Below are 16,507 nucleotides of genomic sequence, written 5' to 3'. Positions count from 1 at the left end.
ATTTTAAATTCAAATTAGTGTTAGTCTTTATGATAACTACTATCAATTTATCATGTCAATATGGAGCTGCAAGAATGTGATTTGACTTTTCGTGCATGGGGCTTGATGGTGGTTCATATCTTGAAAATATATTTAAAATTCACATGTATTGACACTTGAAGTACTGTACCACTTTTTTTTTTTTTTTTTTTTTGAAGACTGTTCTTTCACTCTATGTGTAAATATTACTCTAACCTCATAAATAGGCTACAGAAAAAATCAGATATGACCACGAATCCTATTTGACGTGCTCTCACGAGGCCACCAGCGCCGCCATATGACATTATATAAGCAATGCAGTCCAAACACAATCGTCGCTATCATCCTCTCAGTCTGTTAAATAATAAATAGATCGAAATTGGCAGCCAAGCGCTTGCCTATGAATTTATTGAAATGATTTGAGCCCCCCCCCCCCCCTTCCCTCTTCTCTCGTGCACTTCCAAACCACTGAGTGAAAATGGAAATCTGGATTTTGATGGGACTCGCTTGGTTACTGACGGTCAAAGCTCCGCAAAGAACATGCAGCGACACGAAGGACGCTGATTGGCGCAGGCTTCTCCCTGGGCTGCTCCCATTGGCCGAATCCACAAAATACGCTCGCTTCATTACATAGCAGTCTCCCCCCCCCCCCACCCACTGTCGTCTAAAAAAACCCCCGATCGTCGTCTTGTAGGCTCGATGAGTCGAATTGTACAACAGGTTGACGGTGGATGATATTTGAGATGAATATTCACACAGTAACCCTCGAATTGAAGTGATTTAAATCCATAAGTTGTTTTGGGGTAAATAATTTTTCTAGTTGTTATCACATAGAGCATGTTGACAAGGTGTTGGCGCCTCTGGCTCCTGTAAGACAAAGCTGAGGGCAAAATGTGAAGTCTTCATGCTGGTACCTAAAACACACTGCAAGCTGCTTGATGAACGTTTGAATCGCTTACTTGTCCGATTCCGCAAAATAGGATTCAGAACTCGTAACAATCGACTTTCATACACTGACGTTGTCGTTGTTGTTGTTGTTTCCTGCTGGATGATCAGAGCTGAGCGGGTGAGTGATTTTTCAACATCTCGCACAGAGAATTTGTTGACATCTTTTCTTTTTTTTTTTCCTTTTTTTATTTATTTTTAATTTTTTCCCTCCACAGCGTGCGCCATTTGCAGACAGGTGCACCCACCGCCCCTTTTGATTGTTCCCGCTCTGAAATGAGCGCTTTCATTAGTCTAATTTGGCTTTTAAACGCAGTTTAAATCAGTAAAATGGCGTGTTTAAATGTGTTTTTTTTTTTCGTGTTTGGACACGAGCGCGTCTCTTCGTCGCTGTTGTTGTTGTTACCAGTGAGCACATGAGCAGATGTGATTCAATGACGGAAATTGTAATTTATTCATTTTTAATTTTAAACGTTGTCGGTGTCTACAATTCGAATGCTGCTGAGCTGTTTTGTATCCGTATACTCCCAAATACAAGAAACGACTATTGTAGAGCAAGCTATTTAACTACAATTCATACTCTTGTGTAACAATTAATTTGTATTTTTTTTTGTCTGTTTCTAAATACATTAAACACACATTTAGTTCTTACTAAGGTTGTAAGAACAAGAGTCATGTGACGATGTTTTCAAAGTATGCATTCTGTATGCCCTTAAATAGGCTAACCATAACATTTAATTACAACCATTAATTCTAATGTCGTCAGTTATGAACCATTGCAGACTCCAAACCCAGTAATAAATTCCTCCTATTTTGTGGAATGAGTGTTGCCATTGTATAATAAATGACAATCCATTTGTGCATTGTGCTCCTGCCAGTAAAGTGACTGTACAATGACACATTCGCAGACATTGTCACGGTTTCTCCATGGAAACGAGCAGAAATGAATAATGTGACAGCAGAGGAAAATCTCAGCATCTCACCTGCCCCCTTGTGGCACAGCGCATGTAATGCATACATGTCTTGATGTCCAAACTATTTTTTTTTTCCATTTGAGGGCCACATACAGAACATCAGAAGGACGCAAGGGCCACGTAATCTTATGAAGAGAAATTGTGTTTACTCCTAAAAATTGCACAAATCATTTATTTGTGCTTTTGCATATTTCGAAAAATGCTCCAGTAAACCAATTTATTTGTAATATGGCAGTAGGGTTATTATGGTTTGGGAATTTTTCATTTAACTTAGTTTTTATTAGCTTTGAGGGTGTTAGTTTTTTTTTTTTTTTAGTTTGTTAGTTTTAGTATTAGTTTTTTGACATGTGTATTACTTGTGCGCAATATTTAAACGACTCCCTTGGAGCAACGTCATCTGAATTTGCTTTTTTTTTATTGGCTGCTGCTAGATGACGTCACTTCTGTGTGACATACTTTCAAACGTCATTATTCCGGTTTATATCAAAATAAAAGTACAAAAAAAAAAAAATCACATTTAAAATCATCCCCAAAGGTTCATACATTAAATTAATTACCAAAGACTAAAACGAAGGATGTTTGCTATAATTATAGTTAGTTTTGTAAACGTAAAATGTAGTTTCAGTTAGTTTTTGTTTTTTCCAAAAGCATTTTCGTTTTAATTTTATTTCGGTAACAATATTGTTTTTTTTTATTTTATTTTTTTCCATTAGTTTTAGTTAACTAAAATAACCTTTTAATGGCACCTGTTTTTCGACACCCTCCTTTCTTACTTTGACAATCTCCAAACATTTTTGTTTATTTGATTTGAACTGAGTCAAATGGCACTTTTTAGCACATGTCCCGGGCCACTGAAAAATGGACGACGGGGCCGCAAATGGCCCCCCGGGCCGTAGTTTGGACACCACTGGTGTAGAGTGAAAAATGTCACTTGAAATTGTTGCGAGGCAGTTACAGCCGACACTTCGAGGGGCCGATGACAGAGTGAGAAGTTTGCTATTAGAGATGGAGAATTGTGAGCCACTAATCATGCAAAACAAAAAGAAAAAAGAAGTCTTATCTTGTGCACGACCCCTGGCATGGATGTCATGTAATCCACTCTTTCCTTGTAATCCACAACATCCTCACGAGTCCAAGATTTTACAACAGAAGGTCTTTTTAGCTGATGTACTTCAGATTTTCGTGACAGTATTTTTGAGCAAGTTTCCTTTTATGTGAAACAGCTTGTTGATTTTAATGTCAGCTAATATATTACACACCTCCATTTTCCTTTTGACAAGTTCCAGCCAAATTTATTCTGCTGCAGTTGTTTTCAGCTAAAATTAGTACGACTTTCTATATTTATCGCTTCCCTCTTGTTTGTTTGGTTTCACACGCGGAGGGCAATCGGTCGTTCGTTTGATGTGACTTGGCGAACAAAAAGACAATGACAGTTGTGGAAGACATCTTTTATTTCTCCAGTGCCTTTTGTAGTTGACATTGACAGGAGTTTTGCACCAATTGATCAAAGGATATCGTCTGCTTGAAACGATATCATTTGTGTTTGCGTGCTTGTAGACGGGTCTCTCTGATACCAAAATATTATGTTATCTTTAATGTTTTCCTTGCTGATTCTGTGATAAAAGCTATATGTAGTTGGGCAACATTCTGATGGGGGAAAAAAAAATCACTTTAAAATATGAAAATCCAAATTTCAAAAGTGGCACTAATGTGCTGAAAAATTCCTTTGAGTTTTTTTGTGAGTTCTGTCAAACTGAGCAGTGCAAAGATGACGTGGGTTAGGGCTGAAGAATTTTGAAAAATATCTAATTGTGATGATTTAAAAAAAAAAAAAAAAAAAATCCCCCTCAATTTATTGTGATTATTCCAAGACCCTCTTCCCAGATATAGATAGATCGTATAATTTAGGCTTACACTATAAAAAAAAAAAAGGCTAAAGAATTATGAATTAATATGAATGACAGTCTCATTTATCTACTTCGGAGTTGTTGACTTAGGAAACACTTGCAGTCTTTTTTTTTTTCAGTGCTATTTTCGATAAAAAAAAAAAAAAAAAAAAAATCGTATTTGTAAATATTTTTTTGTTTCCCCCCCGTTTCCTCTCTTTTCATATTTTGAATGTTTATCAGCATTTTCAAAGAATTTTTGCAACTTAAAGAGATACTTGACTCATTGAACAATTTTCAGCGGTGAAAAGTTCCTATTTTTTGTCCAGAATTAATTTGATAACTTCACGTGGGCACATACAATAGGCACAAAAAAAAAAAAAAAAAGCCATATAATATATGTATATATTACAATATAAATCTACTCTTTCCATTTCAATCATACCGGTGAAATGTTTGCCCACAGGCTTGATATAGGCTTACAGATACAGGCTTTATATAGGTCAGTGTACCAATCGCGAGGTCGAGTGTACAATTTTTTGTTTTTCTTAAAAGCTTTGGAAGCACAAACAATATTTTTTATTTATTTTTTTTTTTACATTTTTATTTCCCTCCCGTTTCTTCATCAATTGCCGCCTTTGATTTCCACGCAGGTCAAGCTAGTTTCTGGATTTCTCTCTGCAGCTCGCGCCAGCCGAGCGCGCGCACGTGCGTTTGCGTGCGTTTGCGTGGGTGGCGGGCGGCTGCTGTGCTCCACATCGGCGGCGCACTCTCCTTTTTAATCCCACACGGGGCCCCGATTAATTTTAAAGCCGCTTTCTGTTTTTTAAGATCACTTTCAGCACTCGGACTCAAGCTAGCATGCAAAGCATCAACGCCGCTAGACTTGTGTGTGCTTAATGTTCACAAATGCATTTCTAGCAATTCCTAGTTGAGGACTAATTTTGAAGTTGAAACTTTTAGATCAACGTCAAAATGAATTGTGTGTTATTTTGATTTGTCCCATGATATAATAAAATGCATAATGATTATAACCTCTCACTCAATAGGCTGCTTGCAATTACTATTTCGAAAGTGAATTGTCTCTTCGCTGCATATAATTAGCTGTAGCAAGGGTGCTTGGTCATTTTCTGTCGCCGCAGATGGGATGTAATATCATTATTATGGTTAGAATGAGCTCTAAAACCCATCGTCAGACTTTGTAGTTGTCTCTCCAGCCATTCAAATGACTCTGTTCAATGACTGTAATAGCGCCAATACTAAAACGAGGTCATTATTCTCTCTCTGTTTCTCTTCTGTGAACCTTGATCATGTCACAGTGGTCGCCATGACAACAGACGAAGCAGAGAGTCACCAGAAGAAGCCGAGGCAGCAGGAGGAGGCTGGCCAGGACGCCAAGCCGGACGAGGAGCACGTGCGGCCTCGCAACCGCAACTCGGCCGGCCGCGGCCTCTCCCGCCTCTTCTCCTCCTTCCTGAAGAGACGTTCCCAGTGCGAGGGCGAGGGAGGCGAGAAGGGGGAAGAAGAAGAAGAAGAAGAAGCAAAAGCTCCCATTGCTGACCCCGAACCTGAGCTGAAGATTGAGGGAGAGGCGGCCCACGACCGCCACTCGGTCAGCAGCGCCGAGGCCCAGGTCAGGACGCGCATCAGTTGAGGTTTTTATCGGTTGCAATTTTAGAAGCAACTTCTGCTGTATTTCCTTGAGTAGATGTTCCAAATTAACACCTTATTTCCCCCACTCAGGAAAAAAAAATAAAATAAATGTCATTCTGCTCTCCTAATGCTTTAGAAACATTGCCAGCGCTAATGCTAATGTCAATGTAAAATCCCATTTACATGCTAATGGTAAATTAGCATCGACTTCCGGGAGGGATTTCTCTTCAAATAATGAATATTCACACCTAATACTGCAGGGAAACGTACACACAGGTCATGGAACAATACTAAAAGGAAAATATTCAACTTAATATGTGGAAAAAAATAGGTTATATTAATCAAGCTGAATTGGAACTTTCTTCTTCTACTCTGGTGTGTACTCCATGTATGCACAGCACCACACTGCCCCTAAGAGGCCAATTCGTACACAGCAGGAACAGCCGCTATTTGTATATATATTTTTTTAAATCTCTATTATTTTAGTAGAGGGAGTCCTTGAGTTAAGGTGCACTCAACTTAAGGCGTTTCGACTTTACAATGGCGGCCCAGTCCACCATTTTGATCGTATCCACCATTTTGGCTCTACTTAGCCCTTAGCTAGTGCTAGTGCTTTTTCACTTATGGCGGTATCTTTAGCTTTTTCATCCTTTTTTTTATTTTTTTTTATTTTAATGTATTTTAGATTTTTTTTAATGCAAATTATTTTGATGTAAATATTGATTTCAATGGGGAAATTCAACTTGAGTCGAAATTCGGGTTACATCGCTAGCGTAGGAACGGAACGCCGACGTAACTCGAGGACTCCCTGTATATTCTTATTTGATTTTAATCCACAATTATTTTCTGATGTTTCTGTCAAGTTACATTTAAAGTTGGGTTTTCAAGAATTAAAACAACTTTCTGCTGTCATATCAACAAACATTTCCGCATGATATGGCGCACGTGGCTCGGTCTCAGGTTAGTGCAGTAACTCCAAAGATTTGAAAATCAAAATAGAGCAACAAAATAAGATGAAGTAAATATGCAATAAGGAAGTTGATTATTCATGGTTTGATTGTATGCAAAGATACAATTGAGGCAGCAGAATGAAAATGCAAGAGGCTTGAATTGCAGATGATATTTACAAGGTCAGTTTGTATTTGGGGGGGAAAAAAAAATAGTGCTGAAGAATAGAGTTGTGTTCAATGTGCATGGATGTATAAGTTATTTTCAGTTGTTGAGTTTTGATAATTTAATAAATACAGTTTTGAAATAAAAAAAATCATTTATAATGACTGATTTCAGCACCAATCAAAATAATCATAATTTCCCAGCTCCAATTGTAGAATGTAGATTTATTTTTTTTAATTTTTTTTTAATCAAATCATCTTCCTCAGGCTGCCCAGGTAGAGAAGAAAGAAGCCGAGGAGGAGAAGGGTGGAAAAGACAAGGATCTCGACAAGGAAAAAGCAGAGGTGGCTACACTGGAGAAAGAGGAAGACGAGAAGAAGGAAGAGGAGGAGGAGGAGGAGGAGGAGGAAGAAGGAAAGGAGGCTGGCTCTGAAGGTGAAGGTAGCAGTAACGGAGAGAAAGAAGAGAAGGCGGCAGAGGACGAGTCCAGAACCCCCAAAGCTCAACGCCGCCCCAAAACCATGCAGATTAAAGTCACCCTGCTGGATGACACTCTGTACGAGTGCGAACTGGATGTAAGAAACAATAACATCACGGATAGGTTTTTGTTTTTTTTTGTTTTTTGTTTTTTTGTTTTTTTTTTGTGTTGTCACCAGAAAAAATGCCATGAATTCAAAGTGAATATTTGTTTATGCTATTATTAGTCATCTTGAAACCCTACAGGCAAACGACACGGATGTGTCAGTTAATGATAGTTTAAAAAAAATAAATAAAAAATGACACCACTGGCATATAGTCGGGCAACCATTTGAAATCACAAACACTCAAATGTGCTTTCATAAAAATCCTAAAACAAACAAAAAACTATAGATGAAGTCACTTAAACAATATGTGACCTCACAGTCTAAACATGACATTTTGATTAACATGACATTTGTGCAATATGAGTTATGAAGTAAAATCCAGCCATTTTTTATCTATCTTCTTTGCAGTCCCACTAGTCTAAATATTGTTAATATTGTCTTATTAGTAGGGCTGTCAAACGATTACATTTTTTTAATCACATCTTAAGATTTTGAGTAATCACGATTAATCGCTAAATTAAAAAGGCTTTTTATAAACATTTTTTTTTGCCCGCCAAAATTTATAATGCACCTCTTGTGTTGATTTTTTTTCAGCATTTAATGATAAGAGGATGTCTCATCCACTTTTTTTCTAATCAGTTAATTACATGCATAATTTAAAGTGGGGAAAAAAAAGATCCCAATAGTTTGACATCAACAAATATTCTCAATGTCACACGCAAACATTTATTAAATGCTTGTTTATTGTTCAAACACAACCTGTGCTACCTTAAACGTTGCCATCCGCTGTCAAGCTAAAGGATCATTAATAGTGCGATTAATCTGCGTTAATACATGATTAATGCGATTATTTTTTGTGATTAATTAATTAGTTAACGCATTAACTTTGACAGCACTAATTATTAGAATATGCATTAAGCAACAAAATCCAGCCGTGGGCAGCCATTTTGCCACTTGCGGTCAACTGAAGATGACATCAACGTTGCCCAGGCAACGACCAATCACGGCTCACCCGTTTTCTCAAGCTGCGCTGTGATTGGTTGTTACCTGAGCAACACTGATGTCATCTTCAGTCGACAGCAAATGGTAAGATGGCCGCCCACGGCTGGATTTTGTTGCTCAATGCATAGTCTAATAATAGAATATTAGCAATATTTAGACTAGTGGGACTGCAAAGAACATTTTATCGTCAAACAAATGACTTTCTTAAATAAATCATAAATCTAACAAAGGATTTCATAGATTCTACAAGGCTCCTTCGTGATGTGCGCTATTTTTACAAGAAAACGTCTCTCATTTGCTGAGCACGTGTTTCTGTCTGACAAAAAATCTGTTAGCGGTCTTTTGGGCAAGGACGCAATTCCCCTGATGAGTCCTGTTCTCACCATCCGCTCAGCCATGTTTGACGAAATCACTAAGTCATCGTCTCTTACATTATCAGGTGAGCACTAAACAAAATGGCGTCTTGTTCGTTTTTGTCCTGGTGTCAGAAACATGCCAAAGGCCAGGAGCTGTTCACAAAAGTATGCGACCACCTCAATCTGCTGGAGCGAGACTATTATGGGCTGGTCATCTGGGAGACGCCCAAAGTGAAGGTGAGCCAGGTGTCAAACCAGCAATCGGTATCGGAGTCGTTCCAGCGGTAGCGGCCGATCTTAAAGCGGCTCGGAATATGTACATTTCAATGTGACGTGGATGAAATCGGGGGTTAGTGACCCTCGTACACCATAAGGTAGATGCTGACATGCCTTATTTATTGATTTTTTTTCAGACTTGGATGGACCTGGCCAAGGAGATCCGCAGGCAGGTGCAAGGTAAGCTCAGTATAGGCCACAAATGCTCATCAGAATTTGGGATGTTGAAGCCAATTGCAATACAATTTCTCATCCCTTTTTCAAGGTGCCAACTATGATTTCACGTTCAATGTGAAATTCTACCCTCCGGATCCAGCCCAGTTGTCTGAAGATATCACAAGGTATAGCACCAGTTTGACTTGATTTGACGATTCGGGACCCTTGTTCACCTCAGATTTCCAAACAATTTTCCCCATGAATGTAATGGGAATAATAAAAAAATTCTACTTTTTATTTTTTATTTTTTTTATTTTTTACATTTAAAAAAAAAAAAATGTAATTTTAATTTTTTTATTTTTTATTTTTATTTTTTAATTTTTTTTTATTTCATTTTTTTTTATTAGGTGCAAAAAGAGACTTTAACCATTCAAACATTCAGGGCTCTATTTTCTTGATCTGCCTAAATCCTGTGTACCACGCGGCATGACTGCGCAGGGGTGGGTTTAGACCCGGTGTTGGAAATTTCACAAGCACAGGCAAATGTCCTGAGCGAACTTTTTGTCATGACTTAGTCTCTCATCAAGAGCTGTCAAAATTAAATCGATTAATCAACAAGTAATCGCTTATCAAATTAATCGGCAACTACTTTAATAATCGAGTAATTGTTTGGAACTGTTATTTAATTGAAAATTGTACAAAATCCTGTGATTTCAGTATATCCACAGTAGAAAAATTATTCATAGTTACCGTAGTTTCACGCAAACAATAACATGTAGCAAATGTGGAGTCATGTACGTTTTTATGTTTGTAAGTTTAGTTTTGTTGCTGTTGCCGAATCCGTTTTAGGCGTTGAAGTCTTGCGCGACTTTGTCATTTTCAAGGTATTACCTGTGTCTCCAACTGCGCAAGGACATCCTGCAAGGTCGTCTGCCGTGTTCTTTCGTCACCCTGGCCTTGCTGGGCTCCTACGCGCTGCAGTCGGAACTGGGCGAGTACGACCCCGAGGTGCATGGTAAAGAATATGCCAAAGAGATGAAGATGGCGAAGGGGCAGTCCAAGGAGCTGGAGGACAAGATGATGGAGCTGCACCGCACTTACAGGTCAGACCGCCATCAGTCACTGGTGGAAGTGCTCCGATCAATTCAAGTCCATGCAATGATATGACGCATTCATATACAAGCCCTTCAAATGGTCCATAATATATCGATACAATCCAGTGCTACCTTGAGTTACAAGTTTAATTCATTCCGTGACGTAACGAAAGCCATTAATGTGAATGTTACATGTTTTTAATAAAGAAAGTCAGCATTGTATGGTAATATAAAAACATAAAACAATGTGAAGAAAGAAACTGTCATTAAAGTATCATTTAGTTACACAGAAAGTAAAAACCCTGCCTCAGTTTGGCTTGAGCCATTAATGCTAGTTAGCTAGTTAGCTAGCGCCCTAGCAGGTAAACAAGCACGATGGGAGTTAGCCAGGGAGCTAGCTAACTAGCACCTGGGGCTAAAGCCAAACTGTAACAGGGTTTTTACTTTCTGAACCTGAATTTGCCACCTCTGCTTTCCAATATGGTTCGGCACCATTGTACGACGTTCATTTTTGTGTTAGAGTATTTGCACCGCTGCATTCCGTCCTGTAATTATTTAATGTTGATAATATTTGTTAAGGGTTGATCCTGCATCCTGGTTAGTTGACTTTGCCTTGCGTTTCGCAGGTCGATGAGTCCAGCTCAGGCTGACTTGATGTTCCTGGAGAACGCAAAGAAGCTGTCCATGTATGGAGTTGACCTCCACCAGGCCAAGGTGAACGCGGTTGATGTCAAAGCAAATCAATAATCATTATTTGATGATTTGATGAAACATGATCGCCACAGCCTGTGACAATATTATACTGTATATGGAAGCCAGACGTCCAGAAAAAAAAACAAAAAAAACAAACACATACGGCATCACATGTCACAAGTCTGCCAGTGTGGTTGCAACAACAGGGAGACATGTGACATGACATGACATGTGACAAAATCAGGTCAATCTGTTTGCATCACAGACCAGGGATTTAATTTAAATGGGCTGCCATCTAGAGGAGTGTGCTGCCCCCTTGTGGGGTTTATTACACAGTACAAGACCATCATATATCGTTTCATATTGCATATTTAACATAATCTAAGTAAATTTGGCAAAGTTTTAAGTTGATATAGTCATTCATAATGCACTCATAACACCATAAACAAAGATTTTCCATTATAATGCATCAAACAGAACCCGAACACATTGAAAAAAAAACAAGTCATTGTGTGTGTCAGGATCTGGAAGGCGTCGACATCATGCTGGGAGTTTGCTCCAATGGTCTGATGGTTTATAAAGACAAACTGAGGATCAACCGTTTTCCCTGGCCCAAAGTCCTGAAGGTCTCGTACAAACGCAGCAACTTCTTCATCAAAATACGTCCGTCAGAGGTACACCAAATATTCATCCACATCTGAAAACTGTCTTCAAAATATCCTGTAGTTGGCGTCTGCCATCTTCCTCGTCATCTCCTCTTTCAGGTAGAACATTACGAGAGTGCCATCGGCTTCAAACTACCAAACTACAAAGCGGCCAAGAAACTGTGGAAAGTGTGCGTGGAACACCACACGTTTTTCAGGTATTGCATTTGGAATGTGAAGACATTTCCACAGGAATGTGTTCAAAGTGTGAAGTCCACATGATGACATAATCGAACTTTGTGTGTGTTACAGGCTGACGTCCACCGAGATGGTCGCCACTCCTCGCAAATTTCTGGCCCTGGGCTCCAAATTTCGGTACAGCGGTCGAACTCAGGCTCAGACCAAACAGGCCAGCTCTCTCATTGACAGGCCGGCGCCGCTTTTCCAGCGCACTTCCAGTAAAAGGAACTCCCGCAGCATGGATGGAGGTAGAGTATCGATCCATTCGGTTTGGCCACCAAATCGCCAATGGCATCATGCTTCGTTGGCGGAAATTTCACATGACAAAATTAGCAAACTCAGACACCTTATCAAAAATCGCTCATTGGTAGCTACAAGAATGTGTGCAAAGGTCAGCGGTGGCTGGAGTCACATGACTTGTGAATTGGGAAGCTACTAGGGGTGTGAATTGCCTTGTACCTGACGATTTGATTTGCATCACGATTCGATACCAATTAATCCCGATACGAATTTATAAGTCAATTGTTGTGATTTTTTTTTTTTTTTTTTTTACTCGGAAAATACTAATCAGTAAACTTGTACATGCACGCTGTAAGATTTGTATGGAAATGTATTATTTATTTAATTGAAACTTCAAGTCAAATCAAGTCATCTTCCATGCTTAAGGATTAAAGCCCAAGACGTTTTGTTGAATATTTTTCCATCAAAAATTAATGTTTAAAAATCGATTCATCTGCCTATTGTATCGATTCAAGAATTGCGCGATGTAATATTGCTGAATCGATTTTTTTTATTTTTTTTTTATTTTTTGTAACACCCCTAGAAGCTACGCTAGCTTAGTTAGCTCCACAATTTGTCTCAATAACAGCTGGTCAAATATGAACTAAACTTGATGTTTTGAACATAAGTCAGAAATGTTTTGGCAACGCTTTCATAATTGTCCCATGGGTCGTCATTTTTGACGCCTGTGATGTACAAACACTTTGGCCATTTTTTTTACTTGTCCCTCCTGTGTTTACTCAAGCCATGACGTCCACTCCAGACAACAAATCGAGCCGCCCAGTCAGCGCACCCATCATGTCGCCGCTGTCTCCCGGTGAGAACACGCCGTCGCCGCTGTTGCACAACCTTCATCTGGCCAACCGCAGCGGCAGCGGCAGCGGCAGCTCCACCCCCAAGTTCCAGCGCTCTGCACACAGGAAAGCAGAGCTCAAGGGCCATAGTCGGAAAAGCGATTCCACCAAAACCCACAGCCCCAGACCAGAGTCCACTCCGGAAATTAAGGTATTGTGCCTTGTCAAGTAAGGCTTTTTATTTGTGTTATTATTCACAACAAACAGGAGCACACATTAAATGGCATCTATAAAACAAATCTTAAATAAATCCCATGTTTGCCACCATTGTAGTATTTGGAGAGCATACAGAGGGAAACATACATATTCACAGGGTAACTGGAAATATACTGATGAAAAGTTTGCAAGTTGCTCGCGCCATCTTGATATGTGTGCGTGAGCTGTGTCTGCACTACCAGACATTGGCCAGGAGAGAACGGAGACGTTCCCCCTCCGTCACCGCCGCCAATGGGGAGCGAGAGAAAAAGACCCAGGTTTGTTTCCGGAACGCATGAGCAGACCAAATGGAAGAGGTTATCGAGCTCTTCAAAAGGTCGAAACAACAAAGTCGGTTTCTTCCGGTTGTGCAGATTTGACAGTTAAGTTGAACTATAACGCGATCTTGCTTAGCTAATGTTTGGGCCGCTGAGCCGGAGAGTAAAACTGACCAGTGACCACCAATATTATTCATTGCACCGTACTACATAATATTTTCAGCTAATAATGACAAACTATTGTTACTTCATACATCGTTCGTGTTGAGATAAAAGTCTAACATGCTGCGATTTTAATGTACAATTTTTTTTAATATAACAAAGCTCTTTAACCCTTCTAGTTTTGTCAAAAACATTTTTGAAATTTTTTGTTATTTTCTTAATATTCAGAAGGGGTCATCAACTTTTTTTTTTTTTTTGGAACCAATAGATTTTTATCAGTTTCATACACACTCTTGAAATGAAATTAAAAAACAAGAAAAAAAAAACAGTACATTTGTTAAGAGCAAATCTTCTCATCATCGTTATCTAGCTAGCTCATGCTCGCTAATGTTTAGTTGTGCATCACAGCACTGACCTAAAATATTGTCGTTTATAAATGTACACCAACATAAGTTTGTTTTATAAAAAAAAATAAAATGTTAAATATAGCACAGATGTTAGTGTCATTATTTTATTTGTTGAGATTAGCAGTACGTATACAGCATATAACATTCCTAAATTTCCAACTTTTGTTGACTGATATATCGTGTAATTCAAATCGGAATTTCTGATTTTTACACGTTAGATCACTTGAAAGACTTGAATTTTTGATTTTATGCTTTTTCCTTTTAACAAATGAGGCAGAACTATAAAATAATATAGTAATATATTTTTTTTTTTTTCCCCGTCTCTCTCTCTGCTGATGGGAGAGCAGCATTCTCCTCAGGACAAAACAAAGATGGAGATGATGCGAGTGAGGAAGGTTAGCATGCACTGCTAACTCGCTTGTTTTATGCTTGCGCCACTTCCACGTTTGATTTGATTTATTTTTGCAACAAAACTGCTTGGCTGCATTTTCTCTTTTTATATTAGGTTCATGTCCATTTTCAAATATTTTTACTTGGTTGCAGTTGTTTTATTTTTATTTATTTATTTTCATTTAATTCATTGACATTTGTGTTGAAATCAAATGGAAATATTTATCTGCTTCAACTGTGTGAAATGACCAAAAAAAAACAAACTTGACGCTAGTTGTGATCCACGCTGTCTGCAACGTGTTTTGCGTATTTAGGTCATTGTTGCACAACTTGCACACAATCATGCTCGCCGCCACTGAACGCTAATCGACACATCGTGTGCATCAGTGTTGTCAGGATTTTGGGCATTCAGGAAAAAAAAAAAAAAAGTTTCATTTTGCCGGGACAATGTGGTCAATCCTGGTCAACAACAGTTGGTTGTGATGAGGGGGCTACAGAAACAACACTATAAACATAAACATTGTGTTCTAAAAACTACTTTGATTAACTCATTTGCTCCTAAAAACGTGTAAATACGTTTTTTTTAATGTTTTAAGTGTCCCAAAGACGTATTTATACGTTGTTTTTTTTTTTTTTTAATAGAGCATACAGAATGCTTTGATGCAGCCTCTCAACTGCAAAGAACGGTTGCAGAAATGGTAGTTATTACACAAACGGCCAGCAGGTGGCAGCAGAGCAAAGGAGATCAACCAGGGCCATGTAAAAAAAAAAAAAAAAAGCTCAATTATTTACAATTTTAAATAGATTTGTGAAAACTGATGAAACTGAGCTCTCTTCTAATGCTAATTGCTGCAAAACGGAAACAGATAGAAACATACTTCTTTTTTTTTCCCCTTATGAAAGAAGACTTTCTTTTGATAGGTTCCATGCTTTTATAGCCATAAAATACAATATTCTGTGGGCCTTGCAAAATCCAGTAAAACAGCCGTGAGCGAACGGGACTACTTCTGTGAAAATGGCTGGGAGTGAATGAGTTAATGGTGACAGTAGCCCAGTCTGAGATTCTGATGCACGACAGTGTTTGTTGACTCACGTCCTCCGCTGTTGAGTGGTTCTCTTGCTTGGTTCTTTCATACACGCAACTTGAGTCTGTGTATGGATTTGCAGTACCTTTTTGTTCTGAATGTGTCTGCATCACATTTTTTTTTTTTTTTGCAACTTTTTTTTTTTTTTACTTTTTGCGGTTGATTTTTGCCCTGGCTGGCGCTTCTCATCGGATTCCATTCATTGCAAGGCAAATGCAATATTGAATGTCGTGAATGACTGCAACAAGATGTTCTGTGTTTTCTACAGAAACGGGCTAAGAAACTTGAGGGTGAAACTATTTATATCAGACATAGCAATTTAATGTTGGAGGTTTGTATGGTTTTCACTTCTGTTTTGAATGTTGTCTTCATGTTTCTCTGCCTGCTTCATATTTCTGTAGATTTTTTTTTGTGTTCCCTTTGACTCTTCTGTTTCTCTATTTGTTTTATTTGCATTGTTTTCAGCTCAACCCTAAAGGCTTGGCATGCACCATTTTCCTCTCTGACTCTGATGCAAGTAACTTCACTTCTCTTTGACATTTCATGTCTTGTTTTCATCGACTACAGTACAGTATGACTGGGTGTGGCTTCTTATGCTACATGCAACTCTCTTATTGCAACAAACAATAAATAGATGAAGTATTTTGCTCTCCAACAGCTATTGGAAGCTGTGCCTTTGACCTCGCACCAGTTTCGCATCGTAACCTTGGAAATATACCGCGAGAAAAGCTCGGCTTGCGTTGCCTGACTGGCGAGTGGCGACCGTAGTGGGATAGTGGGACTACATTTCCCATGATTCTTATATGTGAAAGCAGGAAGTAGTTCTAGTTCTGATGGGCGTTTTTATCCTTCCTTTAATCGATACAAATAAACGTAAAGTTTTTGTGTTGAACTCATGAGACTACAAAAATGTTTTGCAAGTTTAATTACCGTATTTTCCGCACTATTTGGCGCACCTTCAATGAATGACATATTTTCAAACTTTTTCCATATATAAGGCGCACCTTCAATGAATGAAATACTTTACTTTTTCCATATATATGTCGCTACAGTAAAGGCTGGGGTTACGTTATGCATCCATTAGATGGTGCTGCGCTAAAGGGAATGTCAACAAACCAGTCAGATAGGTCAGTCAAACTTTATTAATAGATTACAAACCACATTTCTGACAACTCCATTCACTCCCGAAATGAATAAACGGCTGTTTTTATTATTTTCTCTGA

General features: G+C 38.6%; 1 protein-coding gene across 12 annotated transcripts in view; it reads left to right on the top strand.

The window, feature by feature from the left end:
• The first annotated feature begins 914 nt into the window (after positions 1 to 914).
• Positions 915 to 16,507, top strand: part of epb41a (erythrocyte membrane protein band 4.1a) — a 50,022-nt gene continuing 34,429 nt past the window's right edge. For 3 of the 12 annotated variants that reach the window (XM_077507128.1, XM_077507129.1, XM_077507127.1), the window contains exons 1-16: positions 916 to 1,084; positions 5,143 to 5,456; positions 6,856 to 7,164; positions 8,664 to 8,768; positions 8,945 to 8,987; positions 9,073 to 9,148; positions 9,848 to 10,066; positions 10,684 to 10,771; positions 11,272 to 11,424; positions 11,515 to 11,612; positions 11,707 to 11,882; positions 12,659 to 12,918; positions 13,166 to 13,240; positions 14,157 to 14,204; positions 15,553 to 15,615; positions 15,750 to 15,797. In XM_077507128.1, coding sequence (XP_077363254.1) covers positions 5,151 to 5,456; positions 6,856 to 7,164; positions 8,664 to 8,768; positions 8,945 to 8,987; positions 9,073 to 9,148; positions 9,848 to 10,066; positions 10,684 to 10,771; positions 11,272 to 11,424; positions 11,515 to 11,612; positions 11,707 to 11,882; positions 12,659 to 12,918; positions 13,166 to 13,240; positions 14,157 to 14,204; positions 15,553 to 15,615; positions 15,750 to 15,797 — 2,067 coding nt within the window. In that variant the 5' untranslated portion in view covers positions 916 to 1,084; positions 5,143 to 5,150. Of the gene's footprint in view, positions 1,085 to 5,142; positions 5,457 to 6,855; positions 7,165 to 8,663; positions 8,769 to 8,944; positions 8,988 to 9,072; positions 9,149 to 9,847; positions 10,067 to 10,683; positions 10,772 to 11,271; positions 11,425 to 11,514; positions 11,613 to 11,706; positions 11,883 to 12,658; positions 12,919 to 13,165; positions 13,241 to 14,156; positions 14,205 to 15,552; positions 15,616 to 15,749; positions 15,798 to 16,507 lie in introns of all 12 variants that reach the window. The other 9 variants (XM_077507131.1, XM_077507130.1, XM_077507134.1 and 6 more) reach the window with 8 other exon arrangements.

This window comes from Festucalex cinctus, chromosome 19, assembly GCF_051991245.1.
Source record: "Festucalex cinctus isolate MCC-2025b chromosome 19, RoL_Fcin_1.0, whole genome shotgun sequence".
NCBI classification, from domain to species: Eukaryota; Metazoa; Chordata; class Actinopteri; order Syngnathiformes; family Syngnathidae; genus Festucalex; species Festucalex cinctus.
This window is presented reverse-complemented; position numbering and strand designations above follow the sequence as displayed.